The sequence below is a fragment of the Zea mays genome, chromosome 1, assembly GCF_902167145.1.
Source record: "Zea mays cultivar B73 chromosome 1, Zm-B73-REFERENCE-NAM-5.0, whole genome shotgun sequence".
NCBI lineage: Eukaryota > Viridiplantae > Streptophyta > Magnoliopsida > Poales > Poaceae > Zea > Zea mays.
The window spans coordinates 63,908,576-63,914,167 of record NC_050096.1 but is presented as its reverse complement, the minus strand read 5'-3'; the positions used below and the strand labels follow the sequence as shown (position 1 = coordinate 63,914,167).

The 5,592-nt window shown below is 42.8% G+C and overlaps 1 protein-coding gene across 1 annotated transcript; it reads right to left on the bottom strand.

The window, feature by feature from the left end:
• Nucleotides 1–3,021: 3,021 nt before the first annotated feature.
• LOC103635381 (peroxidase 2-like) lies at nt 3,022–4,438 on the bottom strand. Its single transcript, XM_008657847.2, has 2 exons — nt 4,106–4,438; nt 3,022–3,960 (listed from the first exon to the last, which is right to left on the bottom strand). Exons 1-2 carry the CDS (start codon nt 4,352–4,354, stop codon nt 3,199–3,201), a joined length of 1,011 nt encoding a protein of 336 aa, XP_008656069.1. The 5' UTR covers nt 4,355–4,438; the 3' UTR covers nt 3,022–3,198.
• Nucleotides 4,439–5,592: the final 1,154 nt, after the last annotated feature.

Below are 5,592 nucleotides of genomic sequence, written 5' to 3'. Positions count from 1 at the left end.
ATTGCAAGTGACGACGCGGTTGAGAGTATTAAATGTGTGTGTTTTGGGCCATATCGACCTCGACCTAGTTAGAAGACTTTTTTTTCGAATGTTTTTTATTTTTAGTTTAAATTCGGTTGTGAATTTTGAAATTTGGTTTTAGCTGAAACTCATGAAATAGTCCATTGTATTTATGCAAAAAATTGGTATAATAATTTTTTTCAAAATTTATAAAAAAAATCTCAAATTCAAAACTCAAAACCATTTACAAGCTAGAACTAATCTGCCGGGACCTATTACCGGCTAGCCGGATTAGTCGACCGGCTGGGCGACCCTTGCGTAACTAACACACTGACACACGTGAGTAGAGTCTCACCATATCCTTGATCTTACGGTGCGTGTAGCTATATCAATACCATTCTCTCCGTCTCAAAATAAAATTTATTTTACCATTTTAGTTGATGCATATAATTAATGTATTTGTTTTATATACGTGTCTAGATTCGTCATTATATATTTAAATATAGATATAAAAATTAAGAGTTAAAATGGCTAATATTTAGAGTTAATTATTAGAAGCTAGCTGGTAAAGTGGGTGTGGGTCCAGTGGTTGTAGATGAGGCCGGCCATCTACTGGCGGTGAGCGAGGTGCTGTTCTGCTCCTCATCACGATGGCTTCTGAATGTTTGTCTATCTAAGCAAATCAGCGTGTTTGGTTAGGCACAGCTACTAGCTTGTCGTTAATAAAAGAGTAAACAACGGCCAAAGTGATCATAAGCATGCATGCAGTGGCAGTGCCCGGCCGGATATCGCGCATGCATGGATGATTGAAGCGTGTTTAGAAGCTAAGCTTGGAGCCGGAGTCAAAGATAGTTCATCACTTGACAGATAATGACAACCCATGCATATATCTCTCTTCGATCGTTCGGTGCAGTATGTTAGGTACATGTTTGCGTGTGGCTAGCTAGCTGGCATGATCGATGTGTCAACAGCTGTTTATATATGGTTTACATACACTCTGAATGCAGGGTTTACTTAATTATTTGACTTGCGTATATATGGTCGAAAGGAATTTGCTTATTATTGGCCTAGTCAAGATATGCATGGCGAACCGTACAAAGTTACAAACAAACATGAAATATTGAAATCTAACAACTGGCAGGCCGCTAGCTCCCATGCACACCAAGACCGACCAAGTTTTAGGCCGTTTGATTTGATCGCATTGACTTGGCTAGTCGAATAATGGAGAGAGAGAGGTTTTCTGATCGGACATGCCGTATATATATGCATCTTGCACATTATTGATCTGACCTTGCATATCCTTTTTTGTCTGTGTATAAAGTCTATGGGCTATAATTTATTAACTAATATATGTTCTGTTTGCATTCTCTCCCAATGATCATGGCTAATGTTGACAACTTATTAAGCTGTCTTGCACATTGATCTGATCTGCAATCTAATAGCGTGTCCTTTTTATAGGTTCCCCAGAAGAATTCCTGTTGGTTTCGGCTACTTCAGTGGTATAGTGGATGTATATATATATGTATGGCCATTAATTAGTGACATTTAGTGTAGGTTATAGTACATCTGTATTCTCTAATATTTAAAAAGGCAGGAAGGACTCTTCCGTACATGTTCCACAGGTCCGCCCTGTCGTTCCGCACCCTCCAGCAGTTGTACAGAATTTTTTAGTTTTTTTTTTCAAAAAAATACTCACCTTTAAACTTATGAGCGTTTTATTTTTTTTTATTTTTGATCCTGGTTTCGGCACCGCAGCTTACACACCGAGTTGCTTGCTGGTATGATGCCTGATCTGGTAGCAATATGAACATTTGTGGATGCTATCAAAAACTACATCGATATATAAGATTTAATTGTTGTAAGAAATTTTAGATTAACCTAATAACTTAATCCTCCTCTTAAGTATTTTCATCCTTTCACGTGCAGCATTGGATGATAAATATGCCGGTAATAAGTTAATGATTTAACGTTAATGATTCACACTCGAGTGACAACGATAATAAATTTAAATAGGCCGATATCTATTTTTAGTGTAGTATCTGATTAAGATTGAACTTAAACAAACACGATTTAACGTTATTTGTTACCCAACAGGTTATAATTATATGAACTTAAAACGACACCTATAGCTCATCTTTATGAGTTTTAGACATTAAATAGTTCATCCTTGTGCTGGTGTGGAGGTGGCAACCCTCTTATCTCCAAGCGGTGTGGCGTGGTATCAGTGTGATCACTGTGTCAAGATGACTGAAAGATCCATGTTATGGTGATGATGAGATTTTTTGACTCACGATACTAACCTTTAATTTGGTAGGTGTAAACCTAGCTTATGTGGCAAACTCAACACCATTGGTGTCTAGGATCGTACCTCGGTCCACAGTGGAGCGTACCTAAGACTGTCTCCAGTAGATAGGGTAAAATAGGGGACGCAGAACGGTAGATGATACTATTTGACACTGTTTGTATAGTGAAATTTAAAATAAGATATGATACAAGAGATTTACTGGAGATAGCATACTTCTACTTTTATTTTTCTCGTCGTAAGTTAGGGTCCTGACCTGATAAAGATTATTCATTAGGCAATTTATCAAAGAGTCCACCCTCCGCCGTGCTATTCTTATAATTTTTTAGTCTTGTCTTTTGAAAAGTCTGCAAGTGAACTGGTCATTTAATTAAGAATAGAATTGACTAATAAAGTTTTTTATAGTACATGAAACTTAAACTCGATATACCAGGAAGGAACGGTCTAATCCATTGAAAGTCCATGAGTACATGTACAAACGAAATTTGTCATTTTTGTATAAACTTTTTAGGAGTAAGCTAGTTTGTATCCTAACTTTTACAACATATATTGATACACTACATATCGACCTGTAGCAAGTTTTAAACATTTTCATGTTACAAGTGCACATTCAGAATTAGTTCCATGTTTATTCCCACCCCATATTTTCTCATCTCACATTAGATCCCCACACGTACAATGTAAATTCTAATGTCATCGATCGGAACTAAATTCCAAAGTACGTACGTAGAGCGGATATGGCTTTATTATTAATTATCATCCAATACCAAATTTGCAACAATATACAAAATGAAGTCGACATATACTTATAATGAAACAAAACAATGGCAATGCAACAAGATGAAATTATGAACAGGAATTATTATGGTTGCTGCTGATGTATATCATCAGAACAGCTAGTTGACAAGACGGCAGTTCCTCCTGATCTCGCCGCTGTTGCCGGTCTTCACCTCGACACTGGCCATCTTCACCATGGCCACCTTGAAGCTGTCCTCCCACCATCCGGGGACGTTGGCGTTGTCATCCACCAGCTTCGCCGTCGCCGGCGACGTGAGGAGTGAGGCGTCCGACGTGAAGAGGACTCTGTGCGCCAGCACATTCTTGTAATACTGGTTGTCCAGCTTGTCCGGTGTCACGACGTCCTGCACGACGGTAGGGTCGTTGCTGGAGCTGGGGCTCGCGGGGCACTGGCCCCTCAGGGACGCGGCGAAGGAGGCGCTGATGTCGGAGGGCACTGCGAGGCGGTCGGGGACGAAGGACGAGCAGTGGGACCGGCCGACGGTGTGCGCGCCCGAGAGCGCGACCATGTCCTCGGCGGAGAGGCCCTTGGCGGCGAAGCTCTGGACGAGCTCGGGGAGGCTGGATGTCGGGGGCGGGAGGAAGTCGAGCGTGCGCGAGGCGTTGGAGGCGCGGCCGTCGAGGCGGCCGGCGGGCATGTCGAAGTCGACCCGGCGGCCGCCGAGGAAGGAGGAGGCGTCGCGGGCGGCGAAGGCGACGATGTCCGCGCACGAGACGACGCCCGGGCACGCCCGCTCCACCGCGGCCTTGGCGGCGTCGATGACCTCGAAGCCCCGGAGGCTGGGGTTGTTGGGCGGGCCGAGCTTCTCCGGCTGCGGGTTGGCCGGCGTCGGGTCCAGCAGCACGGAGGCGTCGCAGCCCTGCGCGTGTATATATAGCATTGCGGCGTGGGCGCGCGTGGCGTCAGTGAAGACGACGACATCTCATGCATGGTACTAGCTAAAAAAAAAAGCAATGCGTACGTGTAGAAGTAGAGCTGACGAGAAGAAGAGGAAATGTATGTACCTCGACGAAGCAGTCGTGGAAGAGCATGCGGATGAGGCCGGCGCCGATGCCGGGGTTCCGCCGGACGGCGGCTCTGACGACGCTCTTGACGATGGCCTCGGCAGGCGGACACTTGTGATCGTAGTACCCCACCTTGAGTCCGCACGAAGCAGGACTCGGAGGACTGTAGTGACCAGCTGCTGCTTGGAATACGGCTCCTAGGAGCAAGAAAGCACATGAGAGCAGTGCAGCAGGCATCTTGCTCGCCATCGCGCTTGCTCTAGGCTCTAGCCACAATAATAACACAAACTCAAGTGAGAAGAAGCTGAGTGGTGGTGAGGCGCTGTTTGCTTGCCGCTCCTATTTATAGCTCGAATTCTTGATAGGGTTTCTGGACGGGTGGCTTGAGAATGTTTCTTTAGGGCAACTAGCTAGCTAGTCGGCATGTATTGATGAATACAGCTAATGTGATGCTTGTCGTTGACGAGAGCAGAGAGCTAGCGTTGTTATATAAACTGGGCAGGTATGTACGGGAAAGGCACTTTGTACGATGTACAGAGCTAGCTTATGTATATGCTAATATGCAGAACAAAGTCGACTTGGTTTTGTCCGAATTTAATGTTTTGTCTAATAAATAACTCTTTATATAAATTATATATTTTCTCTATAGCTCTTTATATAAAGTATATATTTTCTACATGTACAATAGACAGCATAGTTACTTCATAAACTCAGTATTTTTTTTTCAAAGGATTGATATATATATATATATATATATATATATAGCCCGTGCGATGCCACGGAACACAAATTGCGACCCTCCAATGGACTTAGGGCCCTGGCGACAGGCGGCGTGAGTACAATAGTGACGGCAAAATCTGTGATTAAACATTATCTATTGTTGTGAGTATAAATGTATACTTAGTCTGTTTACCTATCGAAACAATACTATGTCAGTCCATACCAAAACTCGCAGAAATCGCATGAAAGAATTTATACAGCACAAGTTTGCTAGATACCAAAATATATTTTCCTATGACTGATAAAAACTGGAGAACGTTGCCTAAAACCTACAATCTAGAACATTCAGAACCTCGAAGAGCAACCTAAGATTATGATGAAGAGAACGAAGCCTCAACTGTGAGGACGAGTTGGAAGAAGCGTGAGCTAGGAGTCCTTCACCGCCCGACTATGGTCGCCGAGGCCGACGGCCCCCTCCACCACTGATATGATCTTTGGCACCGAAATCCCGCCTGAGAGGATGATTTCTGTAACAAATCCCTCACAATAAATAGAAATGACGTTTAGAAAAAGATATGTGGTAAACAATGGGAACTGATGTTTATATACCAATTACCAATTATAATATTCTAGCAACTGCTCCTTGCATACATGTAAAAAATGGCATTTGACAACAATAGAATTCTTTGTTCGAGTTAATATATATATATATATATTCATAAACTAGGGGAGAACATTTAATATTTAGCTTTACACACTTGCACTGA

Coding starts and splice junctions, on each gene's coding strand:
- LOC103635381 (XM_008657847.2), bottom strand. CDS start 4,354: ATGGCGAGCAAGATGCCTGCTGCACTGCTCTCATGTGCTTTCTTGCTC. Junction 3,961..4,105: donor TCCACGACTGCTTCGTCGAG/GTACATACATTT, acceptor ATACACGCGCAG/GGCTGCGACGCCTCCGTGCT.